This window comes from Vitis vinifera, chromosome 18, assembly GCF_030704535.1.
Source record: "Vitis vinifera cultivar Pinot Noir 40024 chromosome 18, ASM3070453v1".
In the NCBI taxonomy this organism is placed as follows: domain Eukaryota; kingdom Viridiplantae; phylum Streptophyta; class Magnoliopsida; order Vitales; family Vitaceae; genus Vitis; species Vitis vinifera.
The window spans coordinates 13749998-13766441 of NC_081822.1; the positions used below are offsets into that span (position 1 = coordinate 13749998).

A 16444-nucleotide genomic window follows, 5' to 3' on the forward strand; every position below is an offset into this window, starting at 1 on the left:
CTAAGAGATAGATTTTAATTTCTTTTTTTTTAAGTTATCTCTTGAAGAGACAACTTCATTGTAATACGAAGTTGTGTCTTTAAGAGACAACTTCAAATAAAAAATTTTGTTGAAAATTCAACATTTTTTTTAATGTAAAAGTTTTGGATTTGTTACTTTATTTTTTTAGTAAATTTGAATAATTCAAAATAATAAATCTTTTGTTTAACTTTATTAAAAAAATAAATCAAATAAATTTCAAATGGTTAACTTTAATAACATAAAAACAAATTTTTATGAATAGTGATTACACTTTATATGGAAAGTATTTTTTTTAAAGTCACCTTTAGTATAATTCAAATCTTTTTCAATATGTGACTAATATTCAAATGAAAAGTGTTTTTTCGAAAGACATACTTAGTAGAATTTAATTTTTTTATTTCAATGTGTGATTGATATATATATACAGAAGGTTATGAAAATTATGGAAGACATCTCTTAAAGAAACAACTTCTAATGTGACCAGTAAATTGCCCAATACTTTTAATGTGTGACTGATATGAAAATTGTAAAAGGTGTCTTTTTAAAAGATACTTTTAGTATAAATTGAATTTTGTAGAATTGTGGAAGGTGCCTCTTGTATAAATTAATTTTTTTTTTAACATGTGGCTGATATGAAAATTATGAAAGGTGTCTTTTTAAGAGATACTTTTAGTATAAATTTAATTTTGTAGAATTGTGGAAGGTGGTGTCTCTTGTATAAATTCAATTTGTTTCAACGTGTGACTGATATGAAAATTATGAAAGGTATCTCTTTAAAAAATACTTTTAGTATAAATTCAATTTTGTAGAATTATGAAAGATGTCTCTTATATAAATTCAGTTATTTTTCAATGTATAACTGATATGAAAATTATGGAAAGTGTCTCTGGAAAAGACGCATTTAGTATAAATTATAATTTTTTCAATGTTTGGTTGATATGAAGATTATGAAATATATCTCTTCAAGAGACACTTTTAGTATAAATTCAATTTTGTAAAATTGTGAAAAGTATTTTCAAAAGATATTTTAAGATAAATTCAATTTTACAAAATTCTATAAGGATATGTATCTTCAAAAGACACTTTAATATAAATTCAATTTTATAAAATTATAAAAGAATTTTAAGTATAAATTCAATTTTTTTAAATATATAATTGATATAAAAATCACGAAATGTATATTTTCAAGAAACATTGTTATGTAAATTTAATTTTGTGAATTGTTAAATATGTCTTTTCAAAAAACATCTTTCGTATAAATTAATTTTTTTTTCAATGTTTATAAAAGGTCTCTTTGGACGTGGCAAAAAGTACCGAAAATTCCTTAATTGTTTTACGAGTACGATTTTTTTTTTTTTTTTTTTTTTTGTAATTAGCTATAGAAGTTTAAAAAAAAAAACCGGTTTAAGCCACGCGTCTATTTTGGATAGGCAAATAAGGAAGCGGCTTATTCAGTATTAAGCATATTTTAATGGGCAGCAAAACAAGGAGGCTGGCACCTGGACAAACGGTATAAACTTGGTCACCTACACCCAAAACAGGAATCCAACGTTGTAATCACCGTCAAAACATCCTCCCTTCGGTTTTTTCAATTTCCCATTCTTCCTTCCTCCAAATCTTCAGAATTCCCCAAAAACTCTTTCTAATTTCTCTTTCTTTAAAACAATGACTTCATTGATTTTGGATGTCCCGATTCATACAACTGTTCCTTCATCTAAACTGCATGACCATTAATCTTTCCCTGCTTGGACGCCACCATCTCCATCTACCATGCCCGAATCCATCCACTCTTCCTCAACTCCTGATATGGACTGCTCCTCTGTGAGGTTTGTTCATTCAATAAACGAGGCCGGTCGCCTTCTTCCTTCTGCCAGCCGCTGGAACTCCATAGCAATTGACTACAACGTCCTGCCTAGATCTTCCATTGCATATGATTCATTACCCTCCGTCTACTCTAAGTCTGTTGAGTTCAATCTTGTCGTCAGAGATAAGACCCACCTCAAACGTTTTGTTTACATCTCAGTTTTTCTGGTCTTGGCCATTGTTGCGCTTGTTGTACTGCTGCATTTTTTGCCTCACAAACATGGCCACCATGGTTCCTCTAAGAACCTCACACATGCAATCAACCAAGCTCTCACCTTCTTCGAAGCTCAAAAGTGTAACTGTTATTAACTTATTGTTGTTGTTGTTGTTGTTGTTACTTTTCATTTTTATTAAAGTTGGAATGATTTTTATCTTGTACATGAATTGGATTATTTCTTTCACAGCTGGGTATCTCCCAAAGAACAGTTCTGTAAGTTTTCGAGGGGATTCTGGTTTGCAAGACGGGAATTCAAGCGGCCATAATCTTGTCGGTGGTTTTTATGATTCAGGAAACAACATAAAATTCAGTTTTCCTACTGCATATACCATTACCCTCTTGAGTTGGACTGTGATTGAATATCATCAGAAGTATGCGGATATCGGTGAGCTTGAACATGTCAAGGACATCATCAAATGGGGCAGTGACTACTTGCTCAAGCTCTTTATTCCTCCAATTAAATCTACTTCCAGTTCTACTACCATTCTGTATTCTCAGGCAAGCTGTCTTAAGGGTTTTGTGTGATAAACACCCTTTTCCAAGCCTAAGAGTAGGGACTAAAAGAAAAGATTCTCTGTTTTGTGGTTGTAGGTTGGAAGTACTAGTAATGATGCATTTAACGATGTGAACTGCTGGCAAAGGCCTGAGGACATGAGCTATTTGAGACCAGTTTCTATTTGCAACAGCACTGCTTCTGATCTAGCAGGGGAAATTGTTGCAGCATTATCAGCTGCATCACTGGTATTCAGAGAAGATACGGGTTATTCAGGAGAATTAATCAAAGGAGCTGAGAAATTGTTTGAGCTTGCAACTGCAGTAGACCCTCGTATGCAAGGAACTTACACCAGGTCTGATGCTTGTGGAGGACAAGCAAGACAGTTCTATAACTCATCAGGCTTCGAAGATGAGCTGGTTTGGGCAGGGACTTGGCTGTTCTTCGCCACTGGAAACACCACTTACCTTAGAAATGCGACGGAGAAGTTCGCTTCTGCAGAGACTGAAGAAATGCCTTCTGAGAAATGGATTTTTTATTGGAACAATAAGATTACCGCCAATGCGGTAATTCTGATTTTATAAGGTTTCTGAATGATTTAACTTGTGTGTTCGATGGGATTGGGGATAACTTATCTAGTTGTTTTTTCAGGTTTTGCTAACCCGGCTTAGATTCTTCCTTGATCCTGGGTACCCATATGCGGCTGCTCTGCAACCATCAACAACCAGAACTGACTTGCTCATGTGCTCCTATCTTTCTAACTATATCTTCAACAACACACCAGGTAAATGGCTCGAGTGTATCATGACTATGTCTATATGTAAACATACCTTAATTCTACAATGAATATATGGGCTATCCTACAATTTTTCTTCAAATATATGTAGGTGGATTGATCCTCTTAAGACCTGATCATGGTAAACCACTCCAGTTTGCTGCAACAGCGTCTTTTCTTAGTAAACTCTATAGCGATTACCTTGATCTGTTGCGTCAATCAGGTGGGAGTTGCGGTGGTTACAACTACACCCTTGAAATGTTGCAAAGCTTCTCCATGTCTCAGGCAAGTATTAAGTATCACCACAAGGATTGTGCCTGGCTCCCTACATATGCATTGAATGGGCCTTTTCTTATATAACTCTTTTCAGGTTAATTACATTCTGGGTGATAATCCTATGAAGATGAGCTATGTGGTGGGATTTGGAGACAGCTATCCAATCCATGTTCACCATAGGAGTGCGTCGATCCCTTGGGATGGTCATCAATATTCTTGTGAGGATGGAGATAAATGGCTACACTCTGAAGATCCAAATCCAAATACCCTTTTGGGAGCCATGGTAGGAGGACCAGACCAACATGACAAATTCTTAGATGATAGGAAGAAACCATGGTTCACAGAACCAAGCATATCAAGCAATGCTGGTTTAGTTGCTGCACTTATTGCGCTTCATGATCATCCTTGTGAGTCTTCAAATTCTAATTGTGTTGGGTCAGGTATAGATAAGATGGGCATCTTTACAAATATCCATTCATTTCCTTCCCCTCCCTGAAAGTTTCACATTCTGTTCTGACAGCTAACAATTTAGCTAATAAATCATGGAAATGATGAAAAAGGTTTATTTGAAGACAACTCTGAGAAATCACTTTCTGGTTTTAAATTCGTCTTCCCTGAGTGATGAGCAGAGAGGAGGAGATAGGTTCTTTAAGGGCAATTTTGAAGCCCTTATCCTTTATGTGGAAGAAGTGTAGAATTGTTGTCAATACACAAGTTATATTATCATGGACAATTGTAATATGCTTGGCTTGCCTTCCCTCATATGAGCATGCCATAGGAGAAAAGCTTCCCTTTGTTTGGGTTTACCATTTTTGTGACAGATAAATATTATGATAACTTGAACAAACGGATCAAAACAACGGCTACTGTATATGCAAATGAACTCTCGATCCATTAATATTATTGCCAATACCCAATAATCTGTTGTTGTCGCAGAGGTTCTGGTACCATACAGAGGGCATTTGGAACTACTTCTGTTGCCCTTAAAATACAAACTGGTTTGATTTTGTGCTTTCAAAAACTACAGCACGCAAGTACTGAGCTTAACAATTGGAAACTATTTCTATCCCAAAATCCTAGGGCTCCTGAGTTGACAACATACAAAACAGACGTCAACACAGTGTTCATGTCACATACAGTAGAAATTCACATCCTTAATGGAAAACAAGTTAAGAAACAATAGATTTTACTTGTAACTAAACAAGAAAAACTATTTGTATGTTGTATAATGTAGATATTTACACAAAACCAAACTCTGTACAGTTTCTTTCCTTTCTTTACATTCATATATTTCCTCCTTAGGTAGCCTTTAACCTATCCAAGCCTAATGATCCCTGCAGAATTAGAAAGAAGCAAAAATAAGTGAGTAATATACCAGGTTAAACATGTTGTCAAACAACATGAATGTAAACTTACCAGGATGGAGTGTATCTCTTCTAGGAACGGCACGAGTAATGAGGTCAAAGCCTGCATTTCCTCTTGAAGGGTGTCAAGGTTTTCGTCTTTGGCCAGGAGGAGAGTAATAAAGGTTTTATCATCAGGCACCAGTTTGAGAGCTACCTGCAAAGATTACTATCATGTTAGCTCATATTCTGGACTAAATCTGCAGTGTGTATAAAATAATGTCAGATAACCATATCTCATGTGCTCAGTGCTATATCATATTTCAGTTTTATGCTTGATTATTTGATACATTGCCTGTGGTGTTTTCATCCAATCAAAAGGTACATCACAAAATCTATAGTATTACTTTGAAGGCAGCTGATGAAATCCATCCATGCCATGGCTTTAAAGCGATGCTGTAAGATTCTTCCACTGCTTGCTCCATGCTCTGCCTAGGATCCTTGGCTAATCTTTGCAGCAAAGCCGCCATGAAATCCATAGACCTGGATTTGTTTAAAATTTGAGAATGCTATGCATGAAAATAGTAAGCCCAAGTTTACATACAAATGGATAACTGTGACCCTAAACCATTTTTCAGTAAAGCATATAACCTGGTGAGCCAAACAAAGGCTTTACAACAGCTGGCACCCTTTCTTGCATTGCCTTCATTTACTTCTTTTTTCAGCATCTCAACGAAATTTGAATATTTTGAAGGATTAGATTCATGGGCCATCTCCAATCTCTATCAGTATTGAAATTAAAATTAATATCAAAGCTATCAATCAATTAATTTCCTATTACTAATGAAATGACAAGTATCCCTTTATATGGACAGAAATGCCCACAACAAAGTAAAAAACACCCAAGGAAAGAAAATCCAGGAGGCCGAAATTCTCTGGAAGTCATGGGGTACTGCTGTCATGAAAAAAGTTGTGGATGAGGGAGATTACAAGGAAAGGTGTTTTCCAAAGTTGGATGAAATGAGAATAAAGGTATAGTATTGGTCAAGTTGATTTGATCTGGTGTTTTTTACCTGAATGTTTTGATGAACGTCCTGCCTCAGAACAGCCATTGTTGGCCCTATCTTATCTGCAAGGGCGAGAAGATAAAGACAAAGAAAGTTCAGGCAATGAGATGATTAGTGAAGAAAAAGACATGAATGATGGAGACCTGTCATTAAGTACCACAGTACTGGTTTGAGGAAAATAATGGAGACCCAGAAGGCCAAATCAAATTAGGAGAGAGGTAAGAGATAAGGGAAAAGGAAACCAACCAAGAACTTGAAGAATCGAATTGCAGACAGAGAGAAAAGGCCTGGTGGGAATATGGGCAGTATCATGTTGGACATGTACAGCAGCATCATGATCTTCGCCAGTTTTAACTTTTACCACCATTGAAAGCTCTTCAATGGCAGACCTTATCTCCGAACCCTTCTCCATCTCTCTTCTCCTTTTCATATTTCAATCTCTGATTGACCTCCTCTCTCCTCTTCTTCTCTCTCTGACTCCAAGTCTATTTCTTAAGTGAAAAACTCCCAACTGGGTCTCTCCTTCTACGCTATTTTCCTTTACTATGACACTGTTAACAAGAAAAAGAGAGAGTCCCACCAAAAGAGAGGGCTTTCAGAATCAGCATCAATGGCTGTCTCAAACATGGAGACCTGCAAGGATCCCATCTGCTATTTAAAATCCTGGATGGAGAACACACAGCTCCTCTGGCCTGAGCTCCATTTCAATTTTTAAATTTGATTTTAATAATAATTTTTGTTGGGTTAGATAAATTTGTTTATGGTCGAATATTGTGTTTATACATTGATGGCGACCTTGTATTTGACCTTGAAGTTATCAGCCCAGTCTCCCACTGTTTTCTGAGATGTAATCTGATTTCTTTTATACATATACAGACCCCTTCTAGTGTAGGTCCATCTATGAAAATGAAACTCCTCTTCTTCCTCATCATTTCAAGTCAGTTTATACAAATTTTGTGTGCATCACCCATGACATGAGCTCCAAATTGGAAATTATGTGTATGTCATCTGTGGTGGGACATTTTCATGATAAGTTTTCGGCGTCATTTGTTTTTTTATCTAACGTTTTAATATGTTTAAATTTATTAAATATTTCAATAAATGTCAACACAAAATTGTCATTGAGACTAACGGTTTCTGATAAAAATTAGGAGGATTTTTGACAAGTATTCAATTTAATATATATATTTAGAATATGTTTGGTTCCGAAAATATTAAAAAAAATAATTTTCTTTTATTTAATTTCATTATATAGGAAATGGGAAAGAAAATCAAACATAATTAAAATTAGTTAAAAATTTATATATTTTAAAATTATTTTATTTTTATATAATGGAGAAAAATAAGTAAAATGTGTTTGAAGAAACATATAAAAAAATTATTGATTTTGAACCTAATTTTTATTTTCCTTGGGTTTTTCTTTTTTTTTTTTCCACTTTTTTTTTTTTCTCTCAAATTTTCTTGGAACCAAATATAACCTCATTAAAATATAACAATTTTGAAATTATTTTTAAATGTATGAAAGTTATATTTTAAAAAGATAATTTTATTTAAAATGTAAAAGTTTTAAAAGAAAACTTTAAAAATTCAATTGAAATTGTCTTTTTAAAAATTAATTTTCAACTAAATTCTTCCACTGAATTGGAAAAGTTTTTAAAATTACTATATTTCAAAAAATAAATTTTAAAACTACCTTTTTTTTTCTAAATGAGTTTGGTAAAATTTAATATTTATTACTTAATTACTTAAGTTGATTTTAAGTTAAAATTTATTTAATTTTTTTTAAGTAAAATTTATTACTTAATTTTTACTTTAAGTATTAAAGTTGTTTGATAAAATTAATTTAAAATTTATTCTAAATCATTAAATGAATATATTTATCATTATAAATTATAATTAAAACAAAGAAATTCATTTTAGTTATATTGGATGATATCAACAAGTTACTTTTAGTTGAATAAAAAAAGTCAAATATTTTAGCTTTTTCTATTCAACCAAAAAACAAACATCATCGAAGTCATGGAATAGAAAAAGAGATCATAGACGTAATTAAGACATATGGAGATAAAAAGATAAAATCATATATGGAATTATGAATAAATTAATTATTTTTACTTATTACTTAAAATTATTTTTAACGATAAATTATATCATTAAGTTATTTTACCAAACATACTTAATTTACTTTAATAACTTAAATTAAGTTATTAAGTTTGCTTTAAGTTAAGTTGGTTGTCAAACATCCACTTAAACATTCCATTATTTTTTATTATTTGGGGAGATGATAAAATAAATGGTAAAAGCTATGGTAGGAGAATTTTTCAAAATTAAAATTTTTGGTTTTTAATATTTTGAAAAATATCTTAAAATAAAATCTGAAAAAACAAATGGTACTAAAAACATTTATAGCATGTTTAGTTCCATAAAAGTATCAACTATGTTTGGTTTTTGGGAAAATTTGTGGGAAAATGTGAGAAAAAGAAGATAGAAAGCAAAATAAAGAAAAATAAAAAATAGATTTAAAATTAATAACATGTTTTTTTTAAATTTGTTTCACTTATTTCTTTTTGTTTATATATAGATTAAATAATTTATAATATATAAAATTTTAAATAATTGTAATTATATTTAATTTTCTTAAACTAAATGTAAAAAAAATCATTTTTCTCTATATTTGTTTTCCATTTTTTATTACTTTTTTTTTTTTGGAATTAAACATAATATTAAGGAAAGTTAAAAAAAAAAAAAAAAAAAGGTGCTAAGAGAATTATTTTTCCTTGTCTAGTTTATGAAGAAAAACATGAAAAAATAAATTAATATTAAAATTAGCTAGACATTTATTCATTTTTAAATCATCTCATCTTCATACAATAAATAAATAAAGTTTTAAAAAATATAAAAATAATTTATTAATTTTAAATTTATTTTATATTTTTCTTCTATTTTTTCTTTCTTTTTATTTTTTTATTTTTTCTTTAAATTTTCGATAAGGCTAATTATTAAATAAATAAATAAAATCAATTAGGTTCTCCAAGCTGGACTTTGGGCGAAAAGTGTGAAAATGAAGTTGAGTTTGATGATCAATTTTTGGGGATTTAGAGTGTGTTTAGTACAAAGTGTTTTTAGTATTTCTAATACTTGAAAATTTTTATTTTTTAAGTATTAAAAATATTAAAAACACTTTTTAAAATCCCTATTAAACGCACTCTTACTTGCTTTAGGTTACCTTCAATGGAATCCAATTAAGAGTGCTTCTATTTTAAATATTTTGGGTTGAAATATCTAAATACAGTTTTTGAGAAAATCAATTATTAAGTATTTTTCACCAAGTATTATAAGTGATTTTTAAAAATTTTTGAAAATATTTTTCAAATTTGTCAAATGATTAAGGACTTTCAAAAATAGTTTTTTGTTCTCTAAAAAAAAAAAAAAAAAAAAAAACATATTTGATAATTAAAAACTGTTTTCTGTTTTATGTTATTTAAGAGCATAAAACAAAATGTTTTCAGAAAATATCTTTTAGTTATTTTTTACCGTTTTCACTTGTTTTATAAGAGTTGTTTAAAAAAATAATTATATAAATATGTAAAATGATTAAAAATAAAACACTAAATATAAAAATTATTTTTAAAACATATTTAAAATATATTAAAAACGGGTTAAAAACATTTTAGGTTTGAAACAAACTTTTATTTTACAAAACATTATAAAATAGTTTTCAAAAATTGTTCTTAAAAATTATTTTTCAGAACCATTTTCAAAAATAGTTATCAAACAAGACTAAGAGTCCATTTGGTAGTGATTCTAAATAGCATTTATAATCTTTCTAACACTTAAAAATTATGATAGAAACGTTTTCTAAAATCACTCACAAACGTACTCTAAGAGTTCATTTAATAGTAATTTTAGGAAACGCTTTCAACATTTTTAACACTTAGAAAAATTTTATCATTCAAGTATTAAAAATATTATAAACATTTTTTAAAATCATTATCAAGTGCACTCTAAGAGCCTATTTGATAGTAATTTTAAAAAATATTTCTAATCTTTCTAACACTTGAAAAATTTTATCATTAAAGTGTTAAAAAATCTAAAAATGTTTTATAAAATCAATGTCACACGTACTATAAGAACCCGTTTAATAGTGATTTTAGGAAGTGTTTCTAATATTTTTAACACCTAAAATTTTTTAACATTCAAGTATTAAAAAAAAAAACTAAAAAATTTCCTAAAATTATTATCAAACATACTCTAACTTTTTCTTTTCAAAAATTTATTATTATTATTTCTTTTTATGTTAGAAGTGTTTCCGCAAAACCACGGGCTCGGAATCTAATTAGTATTGGACTACATAGAGAATTAACAAGCCAAAGTTATTTAATGGGTTGAAAAAAAATAGATAAATCATTTATTTTTATAATGAATGAAGAACCAATGAGTAATTATTGGTTTATTCAAATCGGACCAACTGTGTCACACATGAATATTTGTATATAATCATATTTAATTTTAGAACATAGTGTTACCACCCTAATCAATTGCCAAATTGGGAAAAATCCAACCTTAAAAACTTGAATTATTCCCCTAAACACATGAAGACTAGCATTAGGTTCCACATTCCATTTCATTAAGAATCAGCTTGCATATCATTCCAAATATTTTATCTACAATTTTCAATAATTAAAATAATAAGACCAGGTCAAAATAGGTTTACCTTCTAGTCCTTCCCTACAACTCCACCTTCCAAAGTGATATTATTAATTAAAGAGTGTTACAGCTAGACTTATGAAGGGGTGATTATGTCATTTCAGAAGTCCCGGAAAGCCAAATTTTTGTTGACGGTTGGGAGAGTGGGTTGGTAGTTATTCCATCGAAAAGCATGCCGGAAGACACCAAACCTATTTTTGATGAATACGCGTAGGTTGTACGATTAATGATTATGCTTCATATCCAAACCATCATAATATACACAAATATTTGGATATGGATATTTAATTTCAAGTTTCAACTCTATCAATCTTTAGATTCATGAATCTAAAGATTTATTATTTTTCTATTTTTATTTATATGGTTTGACATTATATTATTTACTGAAATAATATTTATTAAGTTTCGAGGTCAAATTTCGTTACTAAATAAATTTGCAATTGGCATATTTCTTATGTAGATGGAATCCTTATGACCTTGTATTCGTAACATGTGAAAGCACGAGCCCATCCTTTTAAATAATAATTACATTATATTTAGAAAAAAAAAATAATAACATTAGGAAAATATTTATTTAAAAAAGAAAAAGAAAAAGAAAATGGGATAGGAATCCAATTCCATTTCAATTCGATGTGGTGATGTGAAATACTAAGGATGGATCCACAGAGTTCTAGAAACAGATGCCAACACGCAATATAATAATAGTAATAATAAAGATGATTATCATTATTATTATTTTTTTTTAAATGAAGGTTAGTTGGATTGATTGATGCATATGTATATATATATACATCACATGCAACTTGCCCACATTAATGGATTTATTTGTAAGATAAAATTGTACGGTAAAGTTAAGGAGGGGTTTGGATAGATTTTAAAAAATAAAATAAAATAAAAATTTGTATACAAAATCTAAAAACTATTATAAAAAATTAGACATTCAATTTATATTTTTAAATTTATTTTTCAGGAAGTTTTAAATTTTGAGGAAATGAAAACTTCTTACTTCCATAAATTATATATATACATATTGTTTAGCTTGCATATAAATTATTTTTTTTATTTTTATTTTAACAAAATATATAAAAATAAGACTTAAAATAAGAAGTACTAAATTATCTTAAATCTATTAAGACTTTTAAGAAGTTATTTCTTGTTGTTGTTCTAATAAATTTATTTGTAAAAATTTATGTAAAAAAAAAAAGGAATATCCTTTTAGAGGAAAGAATAGTTAAAGTGCATAGTAGTGATTCTAAGTAATATTTTTAACCTAAAAAGCATTTTAAAAAAATTAAGCATATATTTGAAATAATTTTAAGAAGTGTTTTTAGTATTTTTAATATTTAAAAAATAAAAATTTTCAAATGTTAAAAAAATTATAAACACTTTTAAAATCATTATGAAACACACTATAAAAGCGTGTTTGACAATGATTTTAGGAAGTATTTATAGTCTTTTTAATAATTCAAAGATAAAAAATTTTAAGTGTTAAAAATATTAAAAACACTTTTTAAAATTAGTATCAAACGCACTCTAAGGGTTGACAATTGTTTTAAAAAATAGTTTTCTATAACAAAAAAAAAAAAAAAACTAAAAAGTACATTTAGCAACAAAAAAATGATGTTTTTAGATAATATTTTTTAATCATTTTCGATTGTTTTTTATTTATTTTTTAAAAGTTGTTTTAAAACATATTTAAAAATATTAAAAATATGTTAAAAACATTTCAAATTCTTAAATAAACTTTAGTTTTACAAAATATGAGAGAATAATTTAAAAAAAATATTTTTATTTTTTATTTTAAAAAAAAACAATTACTAAGTGGGCTTAAATGTTTGACCAAATTTGAAAAATATATTTAAAAATCACTTATGATGTTGAAAAATGGCTTCCAAGAAACACTTTAAATAAAAACACTGCCCCACACTCTTGAATTGCAAAATCTTTTATTCAAAAAAGTTTTTGAATGAAAGCATCTTATTTTAATTTTGATGAAAAAAAAGGTTGTAATTTAAGGACTTTTTAAATGATTAAAAGACTTTCATTAGGCGAGATGTTGAACAAGAAAATTAACTAAAGAATTCTTTTCCGACAAAAATAGATTATTCACAATAATTTCTTCCTAATCCACCAAACAACATTAAAAACTAAACCAAATTAATTAGCCATAGAAAGTTGAAGGTAGGAATCCATAAGGATTAAACTAAGCCCAATCAATAATGAAGATGCGAATGGGAGAACACATATTCCAAGGTGTGAAAGCAAAGGGATTCCCTAGGCCCCCTAAGGCATTAAAATATCAAATGAGACAATTTAGGATCAACTAATTTTTGTTGGATAAAAATAAATTAATAAATTAATTGGATATGTACTTGTCCTTGACTTCAATATATTCACCCACTGAAACGGGGGTTGTAGCCTCTAGGTTATTAAGTCATCCAAACAGTGGGACTATGAATGCTGCTTTTCGTTTCTTTAAATCTATTTGTTACAAACTCTTCGAATGGACCCACCACCTACCATTTCCAAACATAAAAAAATAAAAAAAATAAATAATTTTATTTTTTTGTAAAAGGATAAGAGTAAAAATATTGGTCGAATTTGAGATGAGAATTAATTGTAGACCAAGCTCATAACTCTGGCACACAGTGTGAGGTGTCACACCTTCCTATGTCATTTAATACCAAAAAAAAAAAAAAATTAATTAAAAAATAAAAGCAAGTAGTTGCTTAAAGAAAGTCAAGAAAGGGATTAGATTGGATAGGCTATAATTATTTAAATTTCGTGATCCCGACATCAATTTTTTTTTTAATTAATTAAAGTTTTCAAAGTGTTCGTGAGCCTTCTGGGCTGATATCCACAGGTTTGAATTAATTGCTACTGATCGCATGGCCCATTTCCAATTTTTTTACTTCCCCTCCTTTTCCCTTTTTTTCTTTCATTTTTTTTTCTAGACAATCTGCTTTTTGATAAGATTAGGTTTGTTCACGTGTAAGGCACATGGAGGGTTAAATAATAAAGTTAATATTATAATTTTTTTTGGGTTTATTACATTTTAACCCTCCAACCTATATTGTGTTTTACATATTACCCCATCGAGTTTAAAATCGAGCAATGTAACATTCATGTTTTATAATTGCATGTAATGTATATTTTTTAAGTCACAATATTACATTTTTGAATAAAATGTGCATATGTTATCTACGTGATTGAGGGTGAAAGAGTCATTTTTTTTTAAACCCCCAACCTCCCGCCCTCCTCTCAACTGTTACCCCCTCGTTGTGGAATCCCCAAATTACAACCCATCTCCTCTCCATTGTTCCTTCTTTTGACACATGCACTTTTTGTCCAAAAATGTAACATAGTAACTCAAAAAATGTACATTGCATGCGATTATAAAGCATAAATGGTACATTACTCGATTTTAAACTCGAAGAAGTAATGTGCAAAACACGATATAGGTTAGGAGGATAAAGTATAATAAACCTTAATTTTTTTTAATTATTTAATAAAAATTATGAAAACAATAATTTGGTGAAAGATAAAACAAAAATTTTAAACTTTTAAGTATTTATGTTTAAAAACATATTATAACATTGTGACAATTCTATGCCTATATTTATTTTGTAACAAAAAATCTAGATACCAAATAAAAATTTAATTAATTATTTTTTATTATATTAATTAATTATACCTAATATCATTATGCCTAACTAATTTTTTATTATTTAATAAATAATCATACATTATTATTTGGTGAAGCCCGGTGAGTATTTATAGCAACTTAATTAAATAGGATTTGTTTGACAATAATTTTTTCCTAAAATTTCAAGAAATAAAAAAAAATATTTACCTATTTAAATAAAATTTCTTAGACACAATATGTTTAAAACTTTTAGAAAACTAAAATAATAATCTTATTCATACAAGAAATCCAACTCTTATCAAATTAATATATATATATATATATATATACTTCAATCACACTTCTCTACAAATAAAAAGTATAAAAGTTAAAGCATATCACCAAAAAAAGGTGGACCCTAATTTTATGACACATGTTTGTTAGCCTGAAGGTTCCCTTATACGGGTTTTGATAATAACAAATTATGGTTAAATTCACTAATGGTTTAAGATCAAGATAAGTTTCAAGTATTAAATGCAAAATTCAATTGGAACGTCAACTTGTTCATCAAAGAATCAAATGAGCGTGAAATCAAATGTGCATGAAGATTGTTCATATGTAGGAACTTAATGTAAAATGGGTAATTGGGCGCACCTAGGAATCCTAAACTCTTCATGCATTATTTCTCATACTTGGTTCATTCCTTAAAAGACTATTTCATCAAAACCTAAGTATATCTTTAAAAACCTTAGGCAAATTCTCTAAAAAAATAGTCATAAAACATTTTTAAAGATGTTGCCTAAGTGTTAGAAAAGTTTGGTTTCAAAAAGGAAGGGCTTTTGTTCATTTTTGGTTCAACTGGTCAAGGAAGTGCATATCGGTTGGGAATCGATTTAGCCGATTGGGAATTGGTTCTGTCGATTTTGAATCGATTCAACCGATTATCTTTTTGGCGAGCCCCAACGGTTGCCTACAGTGCATTAAATATCCAACAACTAGTAAATTGATCGAACTGAAACTCAATCAAATAAGGCTAGTTGATGTCTAAATGGAAAAAAAATTGAAATTAGCTAAAACCATAGGAATGCCATTCTTAATGGCTCAACCATTTTTTGGATTGAGTGAACAATAATTTCAAATTGTGTTGTAGGATGACAATTTGGTAAATATTAAAAAAATAATGATAAAAAAGGTAAAAAAAAAAAAAAAAAAGTTACAACGAAATGTATTATGAGTTCTATAGTATAAAGAAAAAAGGTTACTTAAAAAATGAATCTTTGTAACATTTTACATACCATGATCACAAAGAATTAGATAAGTTTTAGTAAAATGTAAACTTAATTATTGTTTTAAATAATATTATTAAATTATTTTATCCAATCTATTTAATATATTTAATAATTTAAGTTAAATAATTAAATTGATTTGTCACAATCATTCAACTTCTTTCCATAATAAATATTTTCATCGTCATAGAAATATTCCAATTTCTTAAAACCCTTGAATTAAAAGTAAAAATATTAGGGCTTGTTTGGATGTGTTTCCTAATTTTTGTTTATATAAAAAAAAGTATGAAATTACTTTGTATCTTTAAAATTTGAGATAGTAAATTTTTTTTAATGTCTTAATTTTTTTAAACTATTTATAGAAACCATTATCTTCCTAAGGTGAGTCTCAAAGAATTTTTGTTTTTTATATAAGAATTACTATTATTTTTTGTTTTAATAACAAAAAAATAAGAAGGGTATCCAAACGCGTAGTTATAAATTTAGTTCAACAACGTAAATATTAAATCCATCTCTAGTCTCGATGTATCAAAATTAAGCCTGAAAAGTAGGTTAATTCGAAAATCTAATGAATCCTTTTGATTTTAATCCATATCATAAATCATAATCAAGCTTAAACCTAGATACACTTTCATACATTTTACCCGCATTTCATCAAGGCTATGGACTATGGAGGGAAGTTGGGCTTGTCAAAAAGATTGTGGGCCAGTAAGGGGCTTTGTTTCTTGCCAATAAAATGATGGTCCATTGCCTATGGTTGAGCCTGGCCCA

The 16444-nt window shown here is 28.7% G+C and overlaps 2 protein-coding genes across 2 annotated transcripts; one reads left to right on the forward strand and one right to left on the reverse strand.

Annotated features, from left to right (window-relative positions):
• Positions 1 to 1550: 1550 nt before the first annotated feature.
• On the forward strand, positions 1551 to 4221 carry LOC100243756 (endoglucanase 25). Its single transcript, XM_002278029.4, has 6 exons — positions 1551 to 2179; positions 2289 to 2599; positions 2693 to 3160; positions 3246 to 3378; positions 3482 to 3654; positions 3740 to 4221. The coding sequence occupies exons 1-6, from the start codon at positions 1792 to 1794 to the stop codon at positions 4139 to 4141; spliced, it is 1875 nt and encodes a 624-aa protein (XP_002278065.1). The 5' UTR covers positions 1551 to 1791; the 3' UTR covers positions 4142 to 4221.
• Positions 4222 to 4516: 295 nt separating this feature from the next.
• LOC100248905 (glycolipid transfer protein 3) lies at positions 4517 to 6783 on the reverse strand. Its single transcript, XM_002278006.5, has 6 exons — positions 6302 to 6783; positions 6062 to 6117; positions 5640 to 5770; positions 5396 to 5531; positions 5062 to 5205; positions 4517 to 4979 (listed from the first exon to the last, which is right to left on the reverse strand). The coding sequence occupies exons 1-6, from the start codon at positions 6483 to 6485 to the stop codon at positions 4944 to 4946; spliced, it is 687 nt and encodes a 228-aa protein (XP_002278042.2). The 5' UTR covers positions 6486 to 6783; the 3' UTR covers positions 4517 to 4943.
• Between the last annotated feature and the right edge of the window lie 9661 nt (positions 6784 to 16444).

Excerpts from the sequence above, each read along its gene's own strand:
- LOC100243756 (XM_002278029.4), top strand. The coding sequence starts at position 1,792 with ATGCCCGAATCCATCCACTCTTCCTCAACTCCTGATATGGACTGCTCC. Across the intron at positions 3,379-3,481 it reads TATCTTCAACAACACACCAG|GTGGATTGATCCTCTTAAGA; the intron begins GTAAATGGCTCG and ends AAATATATGTAG. Across the intron at positions 3,655-3,739 it reads AAAGCTTCTCCATGTCTCAG|GTTAATTACATTCTGGGTGA; the intron begins GCAAGTATTAAG and ends AACTCTTTTCAG.
- LOC100248905 (XM_002278006.5), bottom strand. The coding sequence starts at position 6,485 with ATGAAAAGGAGAAGAGAGATGGAGAAGGGTTCGGAGATAAGGTCTGCC. Across the intron at positions 6,118-6,301 it reads TTCGATTCTTCAAGTTCTTG|ATAAGATAGGGCCAACAATG; the intron begins GTTGGTTTCCTT and ends TCGCCCTTGCAG. Across the intron at positions 4,980-5,061 it reads AAGAGATACACTCCATCCTG|GGATCATTAGGCTTGGATAG; the intron begins GTAAGTTTACAT and ends CTAATTCTGCAG.